Source organism: Rhinatrema bivittatum, chromosome 3 (genome assembly GCF_901001135.1).
Source record: "Rhinatrema bivittatum chromosome 3, aRhiBiv1.1, whole genome shotgun sequence".
NCBI classification, from domain to species: Eukaryota; Metazoa; Chordata; class Amphibia; order Gymnophiona; family Rhinatrematidae; genus Rhinatrema; species Rhinatrema bivittatum.
The window spans coordinates 289,021,767-289,046,451 of NC_042617.1; the positions used below are offsets into that span (position 1 = coordinate 289,021,767).

The 24,685-nt window shown below is 47.0% G+C and overlaps 1 protein-coding gene across 6 annotated transcripts in view; it reads left to right on the forward strand.

Annotated features, from left to right (window-relative positions):
* Positions 1–21,226, forward strand: part of B4GALNT1 (beta-1,4-N-acetyl-galactosaminyltransferase 1) — a 183,328-nt gene extending 162,102 nt beyond the window's left edge. For all 6 annotated transcript variants that reach the window (XM_029594918.1, XM_029594914.1, XM_029594917.1 and 3 more), the window contains 2 exons: positions 9,542–9,779; positions 20,713–21,226. In XM_029594918.1, the coding sequence (XP_029450778.1) occupies positions 9,542–9,779; positions 20,713–20,927 (453 nt within the window). In that variant the 3' untranslated portion in view covers positions 20,928–21,226. The remainder of the gene's footprint in view (positions 1–9,541; positions 9,780–20,712) is intronic.
* The last annotated feature ends 3,459 nt before the right edge of the window (positions 21,227–24,685 follow it).

Sequence of the window (24,685 nt, forward strand, 5' to 3'; positions counted from 1 at the left end):
AAGCCTCTTGCTATTTCCTGATGCTGGAAACCATCCAGGAGTTGATTGACCTGGAGTGGGATGCCCTGGAAGCCAGTTGACCTGGCAGCCAAAGAATGCCTACGTTTCCCGAAAGTGGATGCACTGTCTGCCCTGTCTCGAAGTGAACAAGTATCCCAGTAGAGGGAGGAATGGCCTTGAAGGATACACATGATAGGCGATTGGAGTCCATCCTTAAGCAAGCCTTTGATGTGACAGCAATGACACTGCAGATCACTTTCTGATGTGCCCTGGTGGCTCGTTCGTGTCTGCTTCTCGAGGCAGATACCTCAGGGGCGCATGATATGCCCTGGTGGCTCGTTCATGTCTGCTTCTCTTCAGAGGCAGATACCTCAGGGGCTTATCCCAGACAGGTGATGGATGCCGCCGCAGCCTTCCTAGCAGATGCAAGCTCTGACCTAGTGCGTATTGCAGCTAGAGGAGTAGCCTCAGTGGTGGCGACCAGAAGACAGCTATGGCTGCGAAATTGTTCAGCGGACACGACCTCTAAGCAAACCTCACAAAGATGCCCTTTAAGGGATCCCTTCTATTCGGAAGTGAATTGGAAAACTAGCCAGTAAGTGGGGTGAATCGCCAGTGCCTCGGCTACTGGAAGATAAGAAAAAGAGGTCACAGCACCCCTCACCCATGAGGGGTCAGGCCAGGGGCTCCCAGCCTTTCCTTTGGTTGACTCCAGGAACGTTGCAGCTTCGCACCATCCCCTCTTTCTTGCCAAAGGTAGTCTCTGAGTTTCACCTGAACCAGTCCATTTCCTTACCGTCCCTAGATAGACGCAAGGACTCGGAAGACTACCGCCTCCTACGCCACTTAAACATCAGTAGGCTGTTAGTATGATATCTAGAACATACAGAACCAGTGTGCAAGATGGACCACTTGTTCTTTATGGTGGAAGGAAACAAGGCGAAGCGGCTTTGCTGAATCAAGGAAGTGATCACGGGAGCTCATGTAGAGGCAGGGAAGCCTTTACCCCTTCAGATTAAAGCTCATTCCACTAGGGCCCAGGCAGTATCCTGGGCGGAGGCTAAGCTACTGTCTTCCTGTCTACATCTGCTGAACAGTGACGTGGTCTTCCTTGCACACCTTCTCCAAGTTCTAATGCCTGGACGTCCAAGCCCGAGAAGACGCAGCCTTTGTGAGGGCAGTGCTTACCGAACCATGGGCAGCTTCCTGCCCCATTCAGGAGTAGCTTTTATACATCCCATTGGTCCTGAGTCCATCTGGCTACACGCTAGGAAATGAAGAAATTACTTACCTGATAATTTCGGTTTCCTTAGTGTAGACAGATGGACTCAGCATCCCGCTCACAGCCTCCCATGAACAGTGCCAAGAAATTGCACATGAATCTCAATCCCAAAGAGGTTACGGGTAAGCCATCACCCTATCTCTAGATCTGGGCATCTATAATATTGCTGGGATTCAGCGCTTATGTTTGGTTGAGTACAGTTACAGTCTCCAGTTTTTAATCAAGTTCTTAATCAAGTTATTAAATTGTATTCAAGTTTTTGCAATAGTATGTCCATAATGGCTTTTGAAGTGAATACTGAATGGCTGAGGTCACTGCAGGGGTATATCTAGGGTGACATCAGCTTTGAAACCTGACTCCATCTCCATCTGCTAGCAGGGGAGCACATAACCCATTGGTCCATCTGTCTACACTAAGGAATTATCAGGTAAGTAATTTTTCCATTATTATTGTGTTCCCATGCTTAGTAGCCTATCTAATTTCTCTTAGTGTTTACAATCTGTTTCACAATCCTGTTTGTCATTGGACATAAATGAACTGAAAAGAACCATCAGAAAACCGGAATGCAAATGTACTTGAATGCAATCAACCAAGCAGAAACCTCACCCAGAGAATTCCAAACCATCAACACATTCCTAAGAACCACAGCTCCCCTACCCCTCCTCCCTCACAACAGAGGCCAACTGCCATAAATTAGCTATGTTCTTTACAGAGAAAATCACACACAACTGATCCTAATGAGACAGGATACAGACAGAAAGTCCAACACACAAACAGTGTACCACACCGCTGACAAATGTCAGTCCATTGCTGAAAAAAGATATAGACTCCTTGCTCTCTACGGTAAAAACAGCAACTTGCCTAGAAGATCTGTTTCCCTCCTGGCTAATAAAACAAGCCAAATCCATACTGCTACACCATATCCACATCATCATCAATTCGTCACTGGGAGGTCCACCTCCCAGACTGACTCAAAAGAACAATAATAGTATGACCTGCACTGAAAAACCCAACCTCAGCCTTAATGATCTGAACAGCTATCGCCCTGTCTCCAGCCTCCTTTTCTTAAGCAAGATCATTGAGAAGGCAGCATTACTACAAGTCTCTGATAACCTGATCACCTCCAGTGCACTAGAGTCCTGTCACTTTTGGCCATATCACAGCACAGAAACCATATTAATAAGCCTGGTGGAAGAACTTCAGCTCTTCCTAGACCATGCACATTCAGCCTCACTGGTATTCTTGGACCTTTTGGAAACTTTCAAAACAGTAGATCACAACCTCCTCATCGCCAGACTAAATGACCTAGAAGTAACTAGCCCTGCATTTGCCTGCTTCACGTCCTTCCTCCATGACTGCGCCCAAACTGTATTACTGGGAACAGCACTCTCTGCTCTCCCATGGAGTCCCAGAAGAATCCATCTTATCACCCATCTTATTCAACATTTACATTCGCCCCCCCCGGACCAACTTATCAGAGACTAACACATCAAATACTACTCTTACGTTGATGACATCCAGACTCTGGTCCAATTCATCTCAAACCAAGACACTGTCATCACCAACATCAACAGCTACCTGAAAAAAAATTGAAAACTGGTTACACCAAAACAAAGCCTAAACCCAAAAATGACAGATTGTATGAATCAGGAAGCCTGAGCCCTGCCACCTTCACCCCAAAGTGACCTTCACCTCAGCTCCCAAGTCCAGAGCCAACTCATCATCAAACCCCAGATCCAAACAGTGACCAGAACAGCCATCTCCGCCTGTTCTGCCACCTCTGGCCCCTCCTGGATAACACCACCTTTGCTAATGCAGATGGAGCCACTATAAGTTCCCGCCTGGACTACTGCAACTCACTGTATGCAAGAATCCCTAACACCCTAAACCGTTGCCTACAGCTCATACAAAACATTGCAGCTTGCATAATCGGGAATATAAACAAATCCCTGCACTGGCTCCCAACACGTTACCACACCAGATTCAAGCTCCTGAACCTAGTCTATAAAAACTTTCAAAGGCCAAGCTCCTACCTCTCTCAATGGATCCTGTCATTGAGTTAGACATGTAAAAGTTTGATTTCATCATAGTATTTCTGTTAGCTTTTGGCAGGTAATTATTTATCTCCCTTCTTCTCAGCCCCTTAAAATTTCAGGAATGCCTGGGTTGGGTAGAAGGCCGGAATCCTAGTTACACAATTGCTGTTCAGCACCTGGAGACATTAACCGTAGTGTAAAGTAATTGCATTAACAACAGAGGGAGAGTGAGAAACAGCAGAGCGGGCATGGAGAGAATGAAGAGAGTGTTACCAGAAATTAAAAAGGATTTTGTAGCCACTCTATTGAAGACCCACATTGGATGGGGTAGGGCGGGGGACTGGCCATGGAGCCCACCCATTTTAACCTTAGGTGCCCTCCCACGCCCCCTCCTCAGGGCCGGGGGAGCACTAGGTGGACCAGGCAATCAGCTAGAGTGCCAGAAATGGAAGGGAGTCACATGATACTGCCTAGGGTGTTGCAGACCCTTCCACCGGCACTGCCCCCCCCCAAAAAAAATACAGTTCAGGCTACTTCCCCACTGCAACTGTGGTAGGGTGACAGTATTTGTGGGATTGTATTTTCTTTTGATCATGGTTGCAGTTTGGAGCTTTTGTAATCTGCAGTGCTTTTGTGGGAAGGAAAAAACTTCTAAATGATTGGGGGTGCTAAACTCAATGCACATTATCCCTCCCCTGGAAATAGTGAAGGAGTTTGGGGTTGCTCAACCATCCACTGCACACACAGAGCTGGCCCCTGTGGGAAAAAAACAAAATGGACCTCGTGACCATCAGAGCTGTAGCGTGCCTATGGCCAATATGGCCGTGACCATAAGTGCTGCAACCAAAAGGCACCATAGCACTGCCATTGCCAATGAAAACAGTGCGGCCGGCGGGTCCTCAGCAAAAGAAAAAGCAGTGCAGCCCCGTCGAACTTGACAGCGTGGTCAGTGTGGCCTTAGTAAGTGGAAAAGCAGAGCGGCTCCATTGGCAATGCTGCTGATTCTGGTGGGGCCGCGCTGTTTTTCCACTTACTAAGGTTGCGCTTACCACATCGTCAATTTCGGTGGGGCCACGCTGCTTCTTCGGAGAAAGAGGTGCGCACCCTCCCCAGCTGGAAGTAGTCTAATGTTAGGGCTGGCTCGGCCCTATGGTCGGAAGTCATTCCCTTGGCCACGGGGTCTGAAGAAGAAGACTGCTGTTGTCTGCCAAGTCAAGGAAGAAGTGAGTGAGAGAGAACATGTGTGCTTGTGTGTGGGAGAGTGAGAGAGCATGTGTGCTTGTATGTGTGGGAGAGAGAGGGCATGTATGTATGTATGTGTGTGGTGGAGTGAAAGAGAGCATATATGTGTATGAGAGGGAGCATGTGTGTGCACAGCTACCCCAGTTACTCTCCCTGCTAATCCATGATAATTTCAGGGCACCTGGAAATCAAATGTTCCACTACAGAATCATATATAAGTCCATAACCACTATTTTCAAAGCTATACATCAACAATCGCAGCTCAACCTTCAAATTCCTCTCAAAAAATTCACGTCCAAAAGACCAATCAGAGAGTCCTATAGAGAAACCCTACAAGTACCACACTCCAAATCCATGAAGCACATAACCGCCAGAGACAGGGCTTTCTCCACTGCAGGACCAACACTGTGGAACTCCATCCCACCAGATTTGCGACAGGAACCATGCCTTCCTACGTTTAGGAAAAGACTTAAAACGTGGCTATTCATGAAAGCATTTCCTGAACTAAACTGAACCTATTCCATTATCAACCAGTCGCCCAGACTTTGCCTTAATCATGGTAATTAACATCCCTACCTCATAAGGGCAATTCATCAATGCTATAAGCACATTGACTGGCATATATGTTCTTTCTATTTAAACCCCAGCTTCTTTTCTCCGATCCAAGTTATTTTATTCCCTTGTTTTATTGTAACTGCATTCCTTAGCCTTCTCTTGTTTTATGTTTTTTACTACTATTATTATTATTATTTATTACTAAATGTTATTTTTTTGACTTTGTTCCCTATCCACTTGTTAATTGTAAACCGACATGATGCGATTTTTATCGCGAATGCCGGTATAGAAAAACTTAAAATAAATAAATAAATAAATAAATAAGGTATGGATAACGGGAATTTTTTAAAATCCTTATTTTAATTGTTGGGTGTTATTTGATGTGTCTGTTTTGAAATATTTTATTGATGTTTGGAAGATTTTTATATAAGTTTTTAAATTATTGAATGTTGTTCTATTCATTCATTGTTTTGAATCATTCTTTTTATTGGTATGGTTTTACTAATTTTGTTTTATGAGGAATGGTAATGTTTCTGTTTTTGACATTGTTGCAGTGCATAAAGAATTTGGCTTGTTGCAGTTTCCAGTTCAGTTTTTGTGTGTACATTGCTGTTTATACTGTATGGTCTCTTTATTCTGTATTGGAGGATCTATCTGTGTTTTGCATGTGTGACTGAAGTGAGTTATTCCATTAGTGTGAAGTTTCTATGTAGGGATCTACAGCAGCTTGGCTTGTTCTGTTTTCCTAATAGGGGGTGCATTACTATTTTAGGCCTGGTGTAATATTTGTAGTTGTTGCTGTTTGAGTGCTGTCAATTAGAGCTTTTTATATAGAAATTATTTTTACTCATGGCTCTCTGAGCGTCATGCCCATGCACAAGATGCATTAGAGTAGGCCTAATACCATATCAATTCCCAGTATCTCTTGCTCTTTTGCAGGGTTTTCTGGTTGGCACCTCAGCAGTGCATGCAAATATAGCATACCTATTGCAAGTGATATTTTTACCTCAGAAGACTGTACTTTGAATGCTCTTTTTCATGTAAAATCTGTTGTTATAAATGCATAATTTTGAATTGTGTGTGAGGAAGGTGTGATCGGCTGGAGGGCACCTAATACCCTTGCACTGGCCATGGGCATTGCTGTACAAACCTTTAACAGAGTCTTCCAACTCGTGGTCATGCGGTGTGCATTGGGTGAGGACGCAGTTTTCCACTTGGCCATAGGCACCAAATTGCCTGGCTACAGCTCTGGGGGACCATTAACTGCCATCACATTCTGTTTTTCTGTGATAACATTTTTATGAAGAATCTGCTTCAGCCTTTACTGGTTGCAGGCTGGTTTGTAAGGCAGAGGGAGCCCTCTGCTGACCATAGTTTTGCCACATCTTAAGGAAACCAGGACTGAAAGTTGTTTTTTTTCTATTTATTTTACAGCATGGGGTCTCCCCCAGGCAGGGCAGGATTTAGGCGCCAAATTCTGAAGGCGTCCAAAAACTGAGATTTACCCTGCTGCTCTCTGCTTTCCAGGGGGGAGAGGAAGGAGGGAACCCTCCTTACCTTAATAATATGTCTGTGGGCACCATCATCTTAAATCTGGCCCTGCCTCCTGGTACCTCCACAAATGGCTCTAGTTAGAGTCATTGTATATGTATGGGTCAGATTCAGAGTCAATAAACTTTATTGGCTTCACAGTGCAAGCTTATTGCTAAAGTAATGCTTAAAGTGGTGAAAAGGAAAGAATAACCTGAAGTATACAAGAACAAGAAATATCCTCTCTCCTTATTCCTTCTCAGCCTGTCTTCCAGCTCTCATCTAGGATTGCCACCTGATCCTGGCTAATCCTGACAGGCTGAGCCAATTCTAGTTGTGCCCCGTTGCATGCCTGGGCTCGTAGCTCCTGCCTTTCGTGGAGAAGAAGTCCATAAACTACTATTAATCAAACTGACTTAGGGACTAGCCACCGATTATTACCAGCATCAGTAGCATGGGATCTATTTAATGTTTTGAGTACTTGCCAGTGGAAACAGGATGCTGCGCTCGATGGACCCTCGGTCTGACCCAGTATGGCAACTTCTTATGCTCTTATGAGAAAACCCAGCCTGGATTTACCAGCAGGCACACTACACCTGTGTTTTTGGGCAGCGGGCTTGCTGAAGATTTGCTGCCTTCCAGCCATGCTGAACCTCACTGTTTCCTGATCCAGTCCCTCCCCTCCAGGCAGCATGCAAGGGAACAGGCAAACCTACGGCAGACAGAACAAAAGAGGGGATCATTTGGGGAGATTGGGAGGGGCTGAGTGGAGATCATTGGAGGGTGGAAGAGAGGCTTGGGGATATGTGTCTGTCTGTGAAAGAGAGAGAAAGAGGGGGGGAATAGGGTAGGAGGGCAGTGTTTGTATGTATGAGAGAGAGAGAGGATTAGTGCTCTGTGTGTGTGTGTGTATGTCTATGTCATATCGGGTAGGATGTTAGAAGAGAGGATGCAAGGAGAAGCAGAGCATGGTAGGGCTATCTCTCCCTCCTCACTCACTGCAATTCAAATCCTCCCTCCCTTGAGATCTTGGATTCTATCCCCCAGATCCTGGACTCCACTCCCCAATTCTTCCTATGCTCTCCTCCCCCTCCTCTTCCCCATCCAAGATTCCTAATCTTCCCCCTCTCCCATCCCTAGTCTTCTTTCCTTCTCACATTCCTCCCCCCGTCTCCCCATCCCATTCCTGTTCCTCCTCCCTTTCTGTCCTCAACCCTGAGGTCTCCCCCCTTGTATTGATATATGAAATTGCATTTCTTCACCCAATAAAAATAAAATATACTAATAGTTCTAGTGTAAAACTACCTTCTTTTTATAATGTAGTATAAAATTTGCCAGTTTGCTTCAGAATTTTTAAAATTTTTACCACTGGATCTACCCCTGAGCAACTACAGGAAACTAGAGGACTGTGCTTTAGACCTTCTGCTCCCTGTTGTGCAATCTCGGGGGGGCGGATCAATCATGCCTAGGAGCATCAAAATCCTAAATCCGTCGCTGTGCAGACCCATAGACATGACTGCAAAATCAGGACCAAGGAAGCCTTTTCAGGTCTGACCTGGGTCAGGTGGCAGCTTTGCTCTCATCAGGGAGCCATCATGCACAGCCTCTCTTCTGACTCCCTTTCCTCTAGCTAAGGAGCAGAGTGTAGAATTTCAGGTGAAGCCAGCAGATATTAAACCAGCTTTTTATCCTGTACACGTACACCAGAGGTGGGGGCTGTATAGTCAGGAAAAATGAAAGACAGGAAAAAGAACCAAGAGAGTGCCACTGCCTAACACAGAACCTGAACATTCCATGCAACTAGAGCGCCCTCTGCTGCCTACATGGAGCTGCGCTGCTTGTTCGGTACCGTTATACGCTGCTTTCTCCCACGTCCCTGACAAAGATGCAGGCTTTTCTCTCTCGTCTCCAAGAATGATCGGCACTCTGTGTCATCTGCCCCGCCAGTGGTTATGAGTGCAACTCCAGCAGCAGCAATGCCACTTTGAACAACACGGACCCACACTGGGAAAGAAATGCGGGCTTTCCCTGTCCACAGCAGATATTACCGTGCCCATGTGACTAACAGTGGAGCTGCTCCACCTAGTGGACAAGATATTAAGAACATGCGTTTCAGAGCTCCTCGCACTGGTTTTTCTGCATAGGATTTCTATGACTGAATTTCCTACACAGCTGGACTCAGACAGGAAAGTCAAACAGAAAAGCCCTATATTTAGAATGCAGCAGAAATGATGAAGGGGATGGAGTGGCTGGCTCCATTATGAATAAAGCTTAAACAGGGCAGGGGATCTTTAGCTTGGAGAAGACACGACTGACAGGAGGGACTTGATGGGGGCTTATAAAAGCACAAGCAGGGTGGAGCAGTTTAACAGGGAACAGTTGTTTACACTTTCAAATAGTTCCATGGAGTGATCCTAGACCTAGCACTATCTGGTAGTAGATTTAAAACAAACTGGAAAAAATTATTTTTCAGTCATTGTGCAATTAAATTGTGAAGTGTGTTGCTGAGGAATGTGGTCAAGGTTAGTAGTATAGATGGGTTTTTAAAAGGTTTGGACAAGCTTCTGCAGGACAGGTCCATTAATAATTATCGGCAAAACAGAGTGGCGTTTCATCACCTTTTACTTTTGAGAATGAGCAATACAGAATAAATCTTCCCTGTGGGATCTGCCGGGAACTTCCAAATGACCCAGATTGGCCACTGTTGGAGACGGGATGATGGGTTTGATGGACCATTAGTCTGACCTAACATGCAAATTTTATATTCCTAAGAAACACACTTCACAGCTTGAAAAGTAACGAGCATCTTGGAGTGTGGACATCGAATTCAGTTTGTCCATCTCCTAGGAGAGTTGAATGTTTGATTATGTTTGATCTCTGTTGTTTTATGCTACAGGTAGGGGGTGCTGTGCGGGAGATCACTGGATTCAGCACCACCTTCCGACAGAAGATCAGTATTCAGCCAGGGGGCAAGGATGGTGACTGCCTGAGTACACGCCGCGGCCACCACCATGGCATCAAGGGCTTCCCCAACTGCGTGGTGACAGATGGCGTAGTAAACTTCTTCCTTGCACGCACAGATAAAGCAATGCAGGTGGGATTTGACCCCCGGCTCCGCAAGGTGGCTCACTTAGGTAAGGATAGGCACGTGGTTAAAATGGGGGAACTATATATTTTTTTAAAATAAATAAAATAAAGTAACTTATTCTTTTTTGTTTAGATAAAAACATAGTGTTGGTAAGTACATTTGCTAGATTTTTCTGTTAAATCTCTATATCCTTTTGTTCATCTCTTGAATTATCCAGCCTAGAGATGAGAGACTCTACATTCATGAGCCATTCAGTTCATGCAGTCACAGGCTCTGTCTCCATCTTCATGCCTATCCAGTCCATCTATTGTGAATTTACTCCTTTCCTAGCATGTAGCCAGATGGACTCAGGACCAGTGGATTATGTGCCCCCTTGTTAGCAGATGGAGACGGAGTCAGGTTTCAAAGCTGACGTCACCCTAGATATACCCCTGCAGTGACCTCAGCCATTCAGTAGTTCTCCATTTCTTAGCAGATGTGGATTGGGCCTTCCCTATCAGGGAACACAGTACTCTTTAGAAGAGGAAATTTTACCTTTAAATTAGAGAAAGATCAAGCCCTGCTCTCCTGCGCTGATACCTAAAGGTTCCTCCCCCAGTTGAGAATTCCTGAAGTGATTTCCGAGATCTCTCAGAGGTGTGCCTTGGTCCGGTAGCCGGTTCCCAGCGTGGACTTTGCTGCTGAAGGAGCTGAAAGGCAGCTGGTGCAGGAAGCCAAGCGTGGCGGTGATGGCCATAGGCCTCTCCCCCCACAGCTGAAGACCGTCTCTGACTCAGCCGGTAAGCGCCGAGACCAGGTAAGTAGAGAACTCCTCTGATCCAGAGACATGGAAGGGCTTCGGTAGGTTTTTCCTCCGGTCTCCTTGCTCGGCGCACCATACAGACGATGTTCTCTATCCCGTTAAGGCAAGGGAAGGGGGTTTCCGAACGGGTTGAGCGCTTCCCCAATGGGCTAGGCCCTGTTTCAGACTCAGTGGGCACGCCAAATGGCAGGCCAGAGCAACGCCATCTTGCACACAGTTTGGTGTAGCGCCACTTTCCCCCATTGACCATCGTTATGAGTGGTGCAGGCCGACAGGGCTATGCGCCCAACACACGCATAAGTGTGCGTACACCTGTGTGCATAACCACGCGCATACCTGCGCGCATAAGCACACACATACATTTGCGCACAACCGGAAGCTTATGCTTACGCGTGTCGGGCGGATTTGTGCGCGCTCTAGCTCAGGCTCTAAACGGCTGAATGCACAAGCTACTGTTAACTATGGCTCCTGCAACAAAGAAGCACAAGCGACACTCCCTTTGCGCTGCCTGCCATATTAGGGCTGCACAGTCTGACCTAGAATCCTTCCTGTGTCAGCCCTGTGAGGAAGCCCAGGGAGGGCTGGACTCTCAGAACTTCTCCAAGCTCGGCCCCTCCCACTCAGAGGATGGGTCAGCCACGACCTTATCTGGTAGCACCCCGGACCTGAGCAATCCCAGGGCTGTGTCCTCCCCGGGAGAGGGCAGTTCAGCGGCCCCTACCCCAGTTTCTCCTGGGCTAGGTATGGACCAGGTGATCTTTTCTTGGGTGGAATTCTTTCAGGGCCTTGAAGCCTTTGTTCGGGCGCAGTCAGCTACTGCCCCTGCCCTATCAGCATGCCTCGGGTCATGCCTCGCCTCACCAAGGGTATCCCTGACAGGGACCCAGGGGATGCAGACTCATTGGAGGATGGGGAAATCCCTCCAGGCCTGGAGCCATACCGGACCAAGCTACGGTTTTTCCACAGAGATGAATTGCCGACCCTGAAGACTCTGGGAGTTCCCGGCACGGACCCTATGTTGGAACCAAAGAAGAATCCCATCCTGGTGTCTCTACGGAAAGCCTCTTGCTATTTCCCAATGCTGGAAGCCATCCAGGAGTTGATTGCCCCGTTGTGATGCCTCTGGAAGACAGTTTTAAAGGAGGTTGGGCCTTGGAGGCCTTCTACTCTCTGGACCTGTTGGCCAAAGAACGGCCTGCATTTCCTGAACGTGGACGCCTTGGTGTGCGCCGTCACGAAGTGAACAACTGTCCCCATAGAGGGAGGAGCAGCCTTGAAGGATGCGCACGATAGGCGGTTGGAGTCCATGCTCAAGCAAGCCTTTGGCACAACAGCAATGACACCGCAGATCGCTTCCTGTCGTGCCCTGGTGGCTCGTTCATGTCTGCTTTTCTCAAGAGAGGCAGATTTCCCTTGCCTAGGAAACTTATACATCAAGAAATTAAAAATTCTGCCACAGTATTTTAAAACGCTGCAAAATTCGGCATATTTCATTTGTCAAAATAATACAGTATGACGGCGGTCTTAGAGCAATCATTCAAACGGTAAGAAAAACATTGAAAGATGCAAAATTTAAAATTTTTGATGCAGAATCCCCTCTCTAGCACCGTGACTAAAGCTTCTGGTTTTCAGGGATTTTTAGTTTGGAAAATCGTTGAGCACAAGAGGCGCCCTGAGCTGCAGGTAGTGTTGACTTCTTGCAGCTGCCATTACTTACAGTAGCACAGCGGTATCCAAGGTGCTTGTCGCAAAAGCCAGCAGCTACAAACAGTTAAGTGCTGCCAGCAGCAGCTCTTGGGCTCCATGGATTGCCGAATTAAAATCCCTGAAAACCAGAAGGACTAAACCGTGGGGGCAGAAGAGCCCCTGGGCACATTCTCCTTGCACCAAACTGTTCCTTCGCCTTGCTCTCTCCCCTCCCCTCCCCTCCCCTCTGCATGCTAACGCTAGGACCAGCTTTTCCTGTGCCCAGGGCAGATATTCAGAATTATGGCCCCTGCCAGCCCTTGACTTCTCAGTGGCTGCTCTGCCCAGTGCTTTCTCCTTTGGCAGCAAAGGCCCAAATGTTCCCCTGGTGGTGGTGGCAGCTCCCAGCAAAGCAGGCCCTCTCTCCCTCTCTCCTCTTCTACCCAGCAACTCCCTCTTTCACCCCTTGCTCGGTATCCCCTCTCTCTTCCCCTCCACTCCTTTCCCTACATCCCCCTGTCGACTCTTTCCCCTGAATGCCCCTTCCTCTCTGTCTGTCTCTCCCACTCCAATCCATGCTCCGCATCCCCCCCCTCTTTTTCTTCTTACCACTTCTCCCCCCCACCCCCCCACTTGCCCAGCAGCATCCCTCATCTCTCCCACCCATCCCTTGCCTTGAGGTTCTCCCCCTCCCCATGCCCAATATCCATCAACATCTTCATCGTTTTTATTACCTGCCTCACCATAAAATTACACCCCCAGCGTGCTATCGCAACACAATATTCTTACGGGCGGATTTTAAAAGCCCTGCTCGCGTAAATCCACACGGATTTACGCGAGCAGGGCCTTGCGTGCTGGCGCACCTATTTTCCATAGGCCGCCGGCGTGCGCAGAGCCGTCCCGGGGTTTTCGGAAGGGGGCGTGTCGGGGGCGGGACCCGATGACGCAGAGTTTCGGGGGCGGGGCGTTTCAGGGGCGGGACTGGGGGCGTGGTTTCGGCCCGGGGCGTTTCGGGGGCGTGGCCGCGCCCTCCGGAACCGCCCCCGGGTCGAGTCTCGGCGCGCGTGGATTTACGTCTCCCTCCGGGAGGCGTAAATCCGTGGATAAAGATAGGGGGGGGGTGGGTTAGGTAGGGGAAGGGAGGGGAAGGTGAGGGGAGGGCGAAAGAAAGTTCCCTCCGAGGCCGCTCCGATTTCGGAGCGGCCTCGGAGGGAACGGAGACAGGCTGCGCGGCTTGGCGCGCGCCGGCTGCCCAAAATCGGCAGCCTTGCGCGCGCCGATCCAGGATTTTAGAAGATACGCGCAGCTACGCGCGTATCTTATAAAATCCAGCGTACTTTTGTTTGCGCCTGGTGCTCAAACAAAAGTACGCGAACATGCTTTTTAAAAAAAATCTACCCCTTAGAGTTTACGATAAATAATAACATTTACAGCCCTCTGCTCAGCAACAGAAACATAGAAATGAAATGACGGCAGAAGAAGACCGAATGGCCCATCCAGTCTGCCCAGCAAGCCTCACACATTTTTTCTCTCATTCTTATCTGTTACTCTTAGCTCCTTGTTCTATTCCCCTTCCACCCCCACCATTAATGTAGAGAGCAGTGATGGAGCTGCATGCAAGTGAAATATCTAGCTTGATTAGTTAGGGGTAGTAGGGGCAGTAACCGCTGCGATAAGCAAGCTACACCCATGCTTATTTGTTTTACCTAGACTATGTTGTACAGCTCTTGTTGGTTTTTTTTTTCTTCTCCCCTGCTGTAGAAGCAGAGAGCCATGCTGGATATGCATTGAAAGTGAAGTATCAGGCACATTTGGTTTGGGGTAGTAACCGCCGTAACAAGCCAGCTACTCCTCGCTTTGTGATTGCGAATCCTTTTTTTCTTCACCCCTGTCGTTGAAGCTATGCAGGATATGCGTGAAGCATCAGTTTTTTGTTTTTGTTTTTGTTTTTTTTTTTTTTCCCCCTGCCGTTGAAGCAGAGAGCTATGCTGGAAATGCGTGATGTATCAGTCTTTCTCCCATGCCGATGCAGCAGAGAACCATGCTGGATATGCATGGAAAGTGAAGTATCAGGCACATTTGGTTTGGGGTAGTAACTGCCGTAACAAGCCAGCTACTCCCCGCGTTTTGAGTGCGAACCCTTTTTCTTCTCCTTTGCCGTTGTAGCAGAAGCTGCCTGTCCTCCAACCCTCTGCCCAGCAGCATCCCCCTCTCCCCCCACAGCAGATTCCCCTTTCCTCCTCTCCTCTGCCTACCAGCAACAGCCACCCCCACCCCCCATCTCCCCCTTTCTTTCTTCCCCTCCCTCCTGTGCTCCTTGGGCTGCAATGCTGTAGATTTGTTCTGCAGCGGAAACTTAAAACGATGATTTGTGCTCATTTCGCCTTCAGTTAAAAGAATTTTTGTTTTCCAAGAGGCGTTTGGTAATGTCCCGAATTAGGGAGCAAGTAGTGAAGTGGCTTTTTAGGCATGCGACCACTCTTTAAATACAGTTATATTGATCGTATTAGTATTGTTATTATGCTGGTTTGATGTTATTTCATTGTTGTTGTACTCTGCTTAGTACAGTGGATCTAAGTGGATAAAATAAATGTTTTAAAATAAAACGAATAAATCAGCTTAGGGCCTGTGAGCCATCATGCATCCATAGGCCCTGAGGCAGCCCTGACCCATCTCCTACACAGCCTTATTCAGCAGCATGCTGAAACCTTGCGCGGTTGGGAGTCCCCCAGGACTTCCTTAAGTCCTTCAGCGCTGTCCCTAATTCATTTTCAGGCCCAAAACTAACCCCCCTGAGATCTCGATAACTAAACTCAGCCATCATTATGTCTCCACCATGACCTTTCCCAAATCAGTCCTGTAAAACAACATAATTAGACATCATATTTTTAAATATTAAACATATATGTGTATGTATACACAGATATACACACACACAATACAAATATGTTTCAGAAATCCTGTGACTGTCTCTCATGAATGTGTAATTTGTGACTTTTGGATATACACCACAAAAAAAAAAAATCCCGCAAAATACCTAAATTTATCAGTCAAAAGATTCATAATACATTGGGTGAAGGTAATCTCTGGAATGGCTGGCTGGGCTGAATTGGAATGTTTTCCCTTTACTACTCACCATAGAAAAAACTTCAGATTATGTTGTCATTTCAGTAAAAGTGACACAAAGTCCCTCCATTGCTAAGTACTTTATGAAGTAACACAAAACCCTGAAAAAGTCACTTGCTGTACCAAAACTGCACAAGCTCCCAGAACTCTGAGAGCAGCAACAACTGTTTGAAAAGGCAACGCTGCAAATAATCTGTGTGTCCCTAAAAAACCAATACACCTTCTAGTGCAACCTTCTAGGTTCTCAACCCTGTCATCGAGACATACCTAGAGTCAGATTTTCAGAATATCCACAATTAATATGCATGAGATAGATTTGCATGCAGTGCCTCCATTGTATTCAAATCTATCTCATTCATATTCATTGTGCACATCCTGAAAACCTGACTGGCTAGGTTTGTCCCAAGGAAAGAGTTAAGAAGCATTGGTCTAGTGGGTAAACTAAAAAAGCTGGACTGCTACAGATCCTATATAGAACCTATAAACTATCAGAAGACCTATTCACTTATAGAACATAGACCTTCACCAAATACAGAAGAAGGGATCACAAATTATAAATAGAAACGTGTACACAAAACAGACAAAAACGTTGTTCTGCTATCCACTCCAGTTTCTCATACATACCTTCTTCCGCCTCCCTCCCCCTTCTCATTCCTTGCAGACAGGAGGGAATGGGGAGAATAAGTGAAAAGGAGGGGCTGGGTTAGAGAAGGCATTTTTATTGCTTTAAAAATATAAGAAATTGCCATAGTGGGTCAGACCAAGGGTCCATCAAGCCCAGCATCTTGTTTCCAAAAGTGGCCAATCCTGGCTACAGGTACCTGGCAAGTACCCCAAAACTAAGTATATCCCACACTACTGATGCCAGTAATAGCAGTGCCTATTCCCTAAGTCAACTTGATTAATAGCTTTTAATGGACTTCTCCTCCAAGAACTTATCCAAACCTTTTTTGAACCCAGCAACACTAACTGCACTAACCACATCCTCTGGCAACAAATTCCAGAGCTTAATTGTGCGTTGAGTGAAAAAGAATTTTCTCAGATTAGTTTTAAATGTGCTACATGCTAACTTCATGGAGAGCCCCCTAGTCCTTTTATTATCCAAAAGAGGAAATAACCCGCTCTAGATCTTTCATGACTTTAGAGACCTCTATCATATCCCCCCTCAGCCTTCGTTTCTCCAAGCTAAACAACTCTAACTTCTTCAGCCTTTCCTCATAGGGGAGCCATTCCATCCCCTTTATCATTTTGGTCGCCCTTCTCTGTACCTTCTCCAGTGCAACTATATCTTTATTGAGCTGCGGTAACCAGAATTGCACACAATACTCAAGGTGTAGTCTCACCATGGAGCGATATAAAGGCATTATGACATTTTCTGTTTTATTCACCATTCCCTTCCTAATAATTTATAATATTCTGTTTCCTTTTTTGACCTCCACAGCACACTGTATTATCCACTATGATGCCTAGATCTTTTTCCTGGGTTGTAGCTCCTAATATGGAACCTAACATCGTGTAACTACAGCATGGGTTATTTTTCTCTATATGCATCACCTTGCACTTGTCCACATTAAATTTCATCTGCCATTTGGATGCCCAATCTTCCTTCTGCAATTTATTACGATCTGCTTATGATTTAACCACTATGAATAATTTTGTATTATCTGCAAATTTTATTAACTCACTCATTGTATTCCTTTCCAGATCATTTATAAATATATTGAAAAGATCCCTGAGGCACTTCACTGTTTACCCTTTTCCACTGAGAAAATTGACCATTTAATCCTACTCTCTGTTTCCTATCTTTTAACCTGTTTGTAATCCACAAAAGGACATCACCTCCTATCCCATGAGTTTTTAGTTTTCTTAGAAGCCTCTCGAGGGACTTTGTCAAAGGCCTTCTGAAAAGCCAAATACACGCCGAGGTAGATCTTCAGAACATACACGCGCGCGTAGTTGGCGCGAACAAAAGTACACCAGATTTTATAAGATACGCGCATAGCCGCGCGTATCTTATAAAATCCGGGGTCGGCGCGCGCAAGGCTGCGCAAAATCAGCAGCCTGCACGCGCCGAGCCGCGCAGCCTGCCTCCGTTCCCTCCACGTCCCCTCACCTTCCCCTATCTACCCTACCCCCCAGCCCTACCTAAATCCCCCCCCCTACCTTTGTTGGGCAAGTTACGCCTGCTTGAAGCAGGCGTAAGTTGCGCGCGCCGCCCCGGCATCCCCCGGCATAGGCCGCAGTGCTGGGGGACTCGGGACCGCCCTCCCGGCCCGCCCCTGAACCGTCGCCACGCCCCCAGACACGCCCCTGACCGCCCCCTGGCACGCCCCCTCTCGCCCCTTTTACGAAGCCCCGGGACTTACGCGCCGGCGGCCTATGCAAAATAGGCGCGCCGGCACGCGAGTGCCCTGCGCGCGTAAATCCGAGAGGATTTACGCGCGCAGGGGTTTTAAAATCTACCCCTATATCTACCGGTTCATCTTTATCCACATTTTTATTAACCCCTTTAAAAAAATGAAGCAGATTTGTGAGGCAAGACTTCCCTTGGGTAAATCCATGCTGACTGTTCCATTAAACCATGTCTTTCTATATGCTCTCTGATTTTGATCTTTAGAATAGTTTCCACTATTTTTCCCAGCACTGAAGTCAGGTTCACTGGTCTATAGTTTCCTGGATTGCCCCTGGAGCCCTTTTTAAATATTGGGGTTACATTGGCCGCCATCCATTCTTCAGGTACGATGGATGATTTTAGTGATAGGTTACACATTTTAACTAATAGAACTGAAATTTCATTTTTGAGTTCCTTCAGAACCCTGGTATGCATACCATCCGGTCCAGGTGATTTGCTACTCTTTAGTTTGTCAATCTGGCCTACTACATCTTCCAGGTTCACAGTGATTTGGTTCAGGGATTTCTGGTTGACATCACAGCACTGCATGTAAATATAATGTAAGTGATAGTTTTACCTTAGAATACTGTACTTTGATATTTTTCATGTAAAATGTTAAAAATGCATAACTCCTAACTGTGTGTGTGGAACAGGCCAAGGGAGGAGGTTGTGGGGTGGAGGGGCGTTGTGCAAGGCTATAAGGTTTGCCTAGGGTTCCTAATACCCTTGCACCAGCTATAGAGTCTAGGGTGGGGGGGCAGAGGGTGTTGGGTTTTAAAGTTTCTATCAATGGAGGGAGCTAGATTTTATTTTTTTTGGGTGGGCCCGGGACAGACAATGAATGAACAGGGGTGGGGGCAGCACAATAATTTTTCGCACAGACCAGCAAAAAAGCTAGCACCAGCCCTGACAACCGCCCTGCTGATTTCACCCCCTTGGACTTAACATGGAGGGTAGCCACCTCCACCCCCTAGTCCCGGCCCCGGTTCTTCAGGTGTTGCTGAATGCTGCTGCCAGAGTGCTAGCAGGGTTGGCAGGAAAGAACATATAGCCCCAATTCTGTTCAGATTTATTTATTTATTTATTTATTTATTTAACATTTTTATATACCGGCATTCGTAGGACACATCATGTCGGTTCACAATTAACTGAGAAAGGAAATTACATTGAACAATTTGCACTGCTTGCCAGTGACATGGCGGATAAAATTCAAAATCCTTACAGTGATCCATAGGAGTTTCAGTTCAGAGGCTCCACTTAGTATTCCTACGCTATTAAAAACATTTATAGTCTAGGCAGACATCTTTGCTGACAAGGTAAAAAGCGATTTGAGATACCCTCTCTGAAAGTAACCCATTTGTGCAAAGCTAGAGACTGGAAATTTAAAATTGCAGGCCCCCCAAATGTGGAATGCCGCATTGATTGAGGGCAGAGCATAATACAAGATGCTTTCAAAAGGATCTTAAAGCATTTCTTTTTAATGAGGTATTTGCTGTGTTGCAGGCCCACTTGAACAGCTAGTGTGTGAGTTGAAGTAAGGTGGTAAAAAACTGATAAAAACTGATGAAGACTGAGCAATCAGTATGTATTGCGTGTGTGTGTGCGTGTGTGTTGCTTTATGTTTTTATTTTATGCATGGTGTTCATAACATGCCAAGAATTTAAGATGGTGTGAATAATAAATATTTTTTTCAAGTAAACTCTTTCCCCCTCCCACACCAGCTGGTCCCCATCGTATTGTCGCTCTCCTTGCCCAATTCATCCACCTGTCGCATGTGCTCTCTCTCCCTCCTCGTTCAGTTTGTGCTCCCAGTAATCTGTCTACCTAATCCTCAGCACCCCCCTGAACACACACTCTGCCCTCCCCAGTTTCTCCCTAGCACTTATTCATCCCCTCCAACACTCTTGTCCCCCCCCCCCCACACTCTGCATCTCAGCCCTCCCCCTACTCGCTCTCTATCATGCAGTCTCCGGTTGCCAACTGCTCCCACTCCCCTTCCCAAAGCCAGCTGCCTCTCTCTCACTGCCACCAGTCTTCAACAGCCCCGCTCCACCACCCCACTAAGTCTCGCTCTAGCAGTGCCACCGCACCAGGAGATCAGTCTCCAACCGTCCCCCACCACCACCACCCTCCACTCAGACTCTCAAGAAGTGCCCTCCTCAGTCAATCTTCAGTGACCCCTCCCCTACCCTTCACCCCGCACATCCAGTGAGACTCAATCACGCACCCCTTCAGCTATCTACCAGCCTGTCAGTCCTCCCTCACCTGGTTCTGATGCTCACAGCCATAGTCCCCCATTCCGGCACACGGAGATCTCGGTGCGTCTGAGCCACACAGCGCCTGAACTCCTGGACTGGTCCCTCAGTCTCCTGCTCCTGCAAGAGCAGGGCAGGAGATCAGGCGCTGTGTGGCTCGGATGCACCGAGAGTTGTGGGATGCCAAGAGGGAACATCTGCTCTCAGGACCATTGGCTGCAAACATCAGGACAAGGTGAGGATGCAACACAAGTTCAAAATTCCAGTGGCCCCCCTTTGTGCCTTCTCTCCTGTTGGCCCAAGTCTGGATTTTTATGTACAAGAAATTAAAATTCTGTGCAATGGAGGAATTCTTTGCCAAATCTGACACATATTTCCCCTGGGAGTGTCAGTTTCACCTTTTACTATGGTACATTCTCTCTTAACCTAAACTGACCAGATGTCATGTCATAAGTGACAGACTAAACTAGTCCTAGTTTTACTTAAGTGCATCTGTGAACTTCTTGTTCCAGTTTTCCTAAGAAAAATAGAAACTACAGGTCCCATAGTACAATAGGGGCAATACCAGGACTGGCTTAACCTTATGACATTGAGCCATCTGCTGTCTCACCTTAACCTTGTTCTTTTGACTTGCATGCCATGCATGGGCAGTAGCTATCAGTGATGTTGTCTGTAAAACTCCCTGACCCCTCTCTCTCTCTCTCTCTCTCTCTCTAAGAGTTTTTTATTGACGGACTGGGGATCCTCCATGTTGGGTCCTGTGATGATGTCGTTGTGGACCATGCTTCAAAGATCAAGATACCCTGGATGAAAAGCAAGAAGGAGAAACAATATGACAAGTTCCGCTACCCCGAATATGCTGACAACAGCATCCGGCTCAAACACCAGCTCTTCTACTTCAAAAACAGATTCCAGTGTCTGAGCGGCAACTAGCACCTGCACGTCAAGAACTGAGAGCAAAAAGGAGCATTTTGCATTGCAATTTCAAGACACTAGAGCAAATGAGAAAAATAGGAGGACAGACACTTTTTGTAAGAAGACATGGACCAACCATGGAGTTTGAGGATGAGGAAACAGACTTTCAGTTGTGTTTAAGTAAAGGAGAGGGTTTTTTAAAAATGATGTGCAGAACCAGGGATTGAGCACATGTTCAGATATTTGTCTCTGCTAATTCTCAAATTTATGTAAATATACAATTTTTTTTATTCACCAGTAACAAAGTCCAAAAAGGAGATGGAAGGATCTAGTTTCACTTTAAGTTGAAGAAAAGAAATCAATACTTTCAGTTTCTGCTCACTCTACCTGCTGTGTGCCAGGGCAGTGTGTGTAAGAGAAACTTGCACTGCTGCTGCCTGTGATGTTCCTGTTCTATGATGGGGCAGTGTATGTGTGAGGGAAGCTTGCCCTGCTGCTGCCTGGGCTGTACCTGCTCTGTGGTGGGGCAGTGTGTGTGTGTGTGTGAGGGAAGCTTGCATTGCTGCTGCCTTGCGGTACCTGTTCTGTGGTGGGGCAGTGTGTGTGTGTGTGAGGGAAACTTGCACTGCTGCTGCCTGTGCTGTACCTGTTCTGTGGTGGGGCAGTGTGAATGTGTGTGAGGGAAGCTTGCCCTGCTGCTGCCTGTGATGTTCCTGCTCTATGATGGGGCAGTGTATGTGTGAGGGAAGCTTGCCCTGCTGCTGCCTGTGATGTTCCTGTTCTATGATGGGGCAGTGTATGTGTGAGGGAAGCTTGCCCTGCTGCTGCCTGGGCTGTTCCTGTTCTATGATGGGGCAGGATGAGTGTGAGGGAAGCTTGCACTGCTGCTGCCTGTGCTGTGCCTCTTCTGTGGTGGGGCAGTGTGTATGTGAGGGAAACCTGCACTGCTGCTGCCTGTGCTGTACCTGTTCTGTTGCAGAGCAGTGTGTGTGTGAGGGAAGCTTGCACTGCTGCTGCCTGTGCTGCGCCTGTTCCGTGGTCGAGAGGTATGTGTATGAGGGAAGCTTGCACTGCTGCTGCCTGGACTGTGCCTGTTCTGTGGTGAGGCAATGTCTGTGTGAGGAAAGCTTGCAGAATTAATACATGGAGGAGTGTACTTTATAATGTTACCATCCAGCACTTTGCAGTAGTGCTAAATATTGTTGAAAAAATTCATAAATGGAAGGAATTGGATGAAATGATTTAGTATCCTTTTAATGCTGGATATTTAACTGACCATGTTTGACTATTTTAGACAGACTTGAGAGCTTTCGGTTGTATAGTCTGTTCTTGTCTGCAGATCTTATGTTAGTATGTTTAATTATTTGAGTTAGATTTATTTTTTTTTTTTTGCTTGCGGTGCCAAAGACCAACTTTACCTTTGTGCCAAGTGTCAGGCACTCCTGGCAGTAGTAAAATGTATTGGCACACTTTGTGTCTCAAAATGCCTCAACTTGAAGAGATTCTGTCTTCACCATGTCCTTTGACACAGTGGGGTAAAACCAAGACTGGATCATCGTGTCCTGTATGACATGCAACTTCTTGCTTAACCTAAGTCAGGAGTGGGGAACAGCCAGTCCTTGAGGGTCCTATCCAGTTGGCATTTCAGGCTATGCTTAATGAATATGCATGAGATCATTTTTCATACATTGGAGGCACCGATTGCAAATCTATCCCATACACATTCATCAAGGAAATTCTGAAAGCCCACCTATTGCTCAGCCCTGGAGGACCAGAGGTTCCCCATCCCTGCCTTAAGTCATGGCTAGCAAGCAGGGGTCCTCAAGTACTGTAAACAGGCTTGGTCTTCAGGATATCCTCAGTGGACATTCATAAGACAAATTTGTATTATCTGGGTTATCCTGAAAACCAGACCTGTTTGTAGATCATGAGGACTGGAGCTTCCCATCACTTATCTGTATTACCAACTGGCTGCAGTTCATTTTGGATGGGCTGATCCAGGCCTGGTTACTTCCCCCTCCCACCCGCTGAATTGCATCCCTGGACTTGTACTTCCTACTTTCTTTGCAGGGGCAGGTGAGGGTGGTGGAGGGAGGAATCAAGATTACAAGTCCATGCATGCAGTGAAATAAAAACCAGGACTAGAAGAGTCTGTCATAAAAAAAAACCAAAAACATGAAACGGACTCCCAGTCCTAGAACTGAAACATTCTGGGAATTGTAGTCCTGCCTTTGCTAGAGTCACAGTGGAGGGGGGCGGGAACTACCCTCTAGGGCAGGGTTTCTCAGTCAGCACCTTGGGTCTGGTTTTCAGATTAACCACACTGAATATTCATCAGTTGTATCTGCATGCTCTTTGGTCAAAGAACAGAGTTAATCTGCATAGCTTTGTTACCCTGAGTAGATAGCAGACCTGTGCGTGGCCCAGTTGAGAACACCTGAGCCGGTCTGGTCACCAGGGCTCCGCGGTTTGTTTGACAGCATGTGCCGGACCTATAGCTGCCCAGTGACCCCGTTCTGTAAGGGTGCTGTCTGGGGACAGAGCAGCTGGTGGCGCACGCTGAACAAGGAGGTACAGGCTCGGATCGCGAGAAACTACTGCAAGTTGATTGGAGCCAAGCTCAGACAAGAGAAGTGTAAGCAATCTTTTAGAAGTGTAAGAATGATAAGGAAGGGGGCAGAGTTATTGCTTTGGTAAACGTAGTAAGGGTGGTGCAGGGCAAAAGGAAAGGGGTGGAGCCGCATACAAAAAATGTTTGCACAAGTGGCTGCCAGCCGAGCTGTATCCCATGAGGCAGATCTCTGCAGCATTGTATGCTGCTCTCCCTGTGGGAATTCTTACTAAATAAAAGCTTCCTCTTTCCAACTGCCAGTGTTCAGAGATTATTTCATTGGTGGACATAACACCTTCTGTAACAGTTCAAGGAAGTTTATACATTTTAAAAATAATAATAATGTCTTAGTGTTCGGACAGGTGAATCCAAAACCAGTCGGTTATGCACTTCTACCAGCAGATGGAGACCGAGCAAAGCTGACATCTCGGAATATATACCCTGGCACTGACATCAGCCTGCCAGTATTCTCCGTCTCCAGCAGATGGTGGATGTGCATCTCCCTACTGGGGATAGCGTTAAGTTTTAGAAGGTGAAAAGAAGAAGGAAATTAATTTGCCCCCCACCCCTCTCCTGTGGTGATACCTTATGGTCCCTCCCTCAGTTGATAATTCCTGAGGTGATTTCCGTGGTCCCTCAAATGAGTGCCTTTGTCCAGTAGCTGGTTTTTCAAACTGGCATGGACTTAGCTGTAAAAAAACAAAACAGCTGAAAGACAAGTGGGTGCAGGAAGCTGAGTGCGGAGGTGAAGGTTTATGCCTGCAGTCAGAAACCGACCTTGTACTCAGCCAGGACAGGCTGAGTTCAGGTAAAGGGTATTTTTAAAAAATGGTAAAGAGACGGGGAGTTGAGTAGGGATTCCTCCCCAGGGCCGGTGCAAGGGAATTAGGCACCGTAGGCGAGCCTTCTCCCTTGCACCTCCACCTCCCGCCCCCCCGGTCGCGCCACCACCCCCAGGTCTCAGCCCCAACTCCTACCTCATTCTCGATCACGCCCGCCGACTGTGTGGTTTTCTGGGTCGCGAGCTGGTTGGGCACATCTAGCAGCCTGCCAAATCTCCACTCCTCTTTGCCGCCACTTGCAGTCCCATATGGCTCGCACCCAGTAGTGTACCAAGGGTCTCCAGCGCCCGGGGCCCAATGCATTTGTGCCTCTCCAGCATCCC